General features: G+C 32.8%; 1 protein-coding gene across 3 annotated transcripts in view; it reads left to right on the forward strand.

Annotated features, from left to right (window-relative positions):
* The first annotated feature begins 508 nt into the window (after positions 1–508).
* The window catches only part of LOC111630121 (Kv channel-interacting protein 4-like), an 81,991-nt gene continuing 81,486 nt past the window's right edge, over positions 509–1,013 (forward strand). For 2 of the 3 annotated variants that reach the window (XM_023374145.1, XM_023374146.1), the window contains exon 1: positions 509–615. In XM_023374145.1, coding sequence (XP_023229913.1) covers positions 594–615 — 22 coding nt within the window. In that variant the 5' untranslated portion in view covers positions 509–593. The remainder of the gene's footprint in view (positions 616–1,013) is intronic. The other variant, XM_023374147.1, reaches the window with a different exon arrangement.

The following is a 1,013-nucleotide window of genomic DNA, read 5'->3' on the forward strand; positions in this document are numbered from 1 at the left end:
TCCAGATAAATTCTCTCGTTTTTTATGCCCCATAAACCATAAATTAATCAATTTCTTCCATATAAATGCACGTGGTTTTTCATTCGTCTAATGTAAAATGGATCATCATCTTATATTAAGACCCATAAATCATTAATTTGGCTTACATTTTCCTTAAAGATTCATACTTTATTCATTTCCCCATTCAAAAACAATAAAGTTTAGTTATTAAATTTACAACTTAAACCCACATAAAAGGGGAGAGATATTTAAAAAATTAAGGGGTGTTCCTTAAAACATTTCTGAATGTTTACAGTGGAAAATATATATATATATATATATTACACCTCAATAAATAGTAAAATGTATTTATATTCGTACGTCTTCGATTGTCAATAACATAATGGAAGACTTCACTCGTGAGATTTTAGAAGCCATGTTTCCTCACTCAAGCACAGGTGGTCGCTAAGATATGTCACGTGAGAACCATGGCAACAAGCGGAGCTATCCCAGAATCCAACACTGTCAGGGAAGCAAAGCAAACCTTGCCTGCCAGTAGCGGGCAAGCGGCATTACTATAGTGAAAAACAGTTCATTCTGCTGACATTTCGGGTATGTTCGGTGGAAAAAAGAAAGGTGAGTTTATTTCCTTGTGTTAAAACATTCATCCCTAAAGGCGGCATTCGAGGAATTCTCGCTTGTCAATTGTTCTAGAAGCACCCTTTTTTTTTAATTGTTAATGAAGCGATAAATCCCACGCTTCCTTTGAGGAAAAATGGAGATTTATATGAGAAATTTTCCAAATTTCGTGGATATTTAAGGGTCCTTAATTGGATTCGAGTGATAGTTTCTTGGTGCAATTGTCACTGGGGGTGACATTTCGATAAGAAAGTTTTAACTTTGGCAATTTAGTTGCGGACGTATTTTAAATGTATTTATAGCCTTTTAAGAGGGGGTAAAATTGATTTTTTAAATAATTTCTACTTTATTTATGGAAGATTATCAGAAATTTTTATTTTTATAAAAATATATAT

This window comes from Centruroides sculpturatus, unplaced genomic scaffold (assembly GCF_000671375.1).
Source record: "Centruroides sculpturatus isolate CEXI.00-Female unplaced genomic scaffold, Cexi_2.0 scaffold540, whole genome shotgun sequence".
NCBI lineage: Eukaryota > Metazoa > Arthropoda > Arachnida > Scorpiones > Buthidae > Centruroides > Centruroides sculpturatus.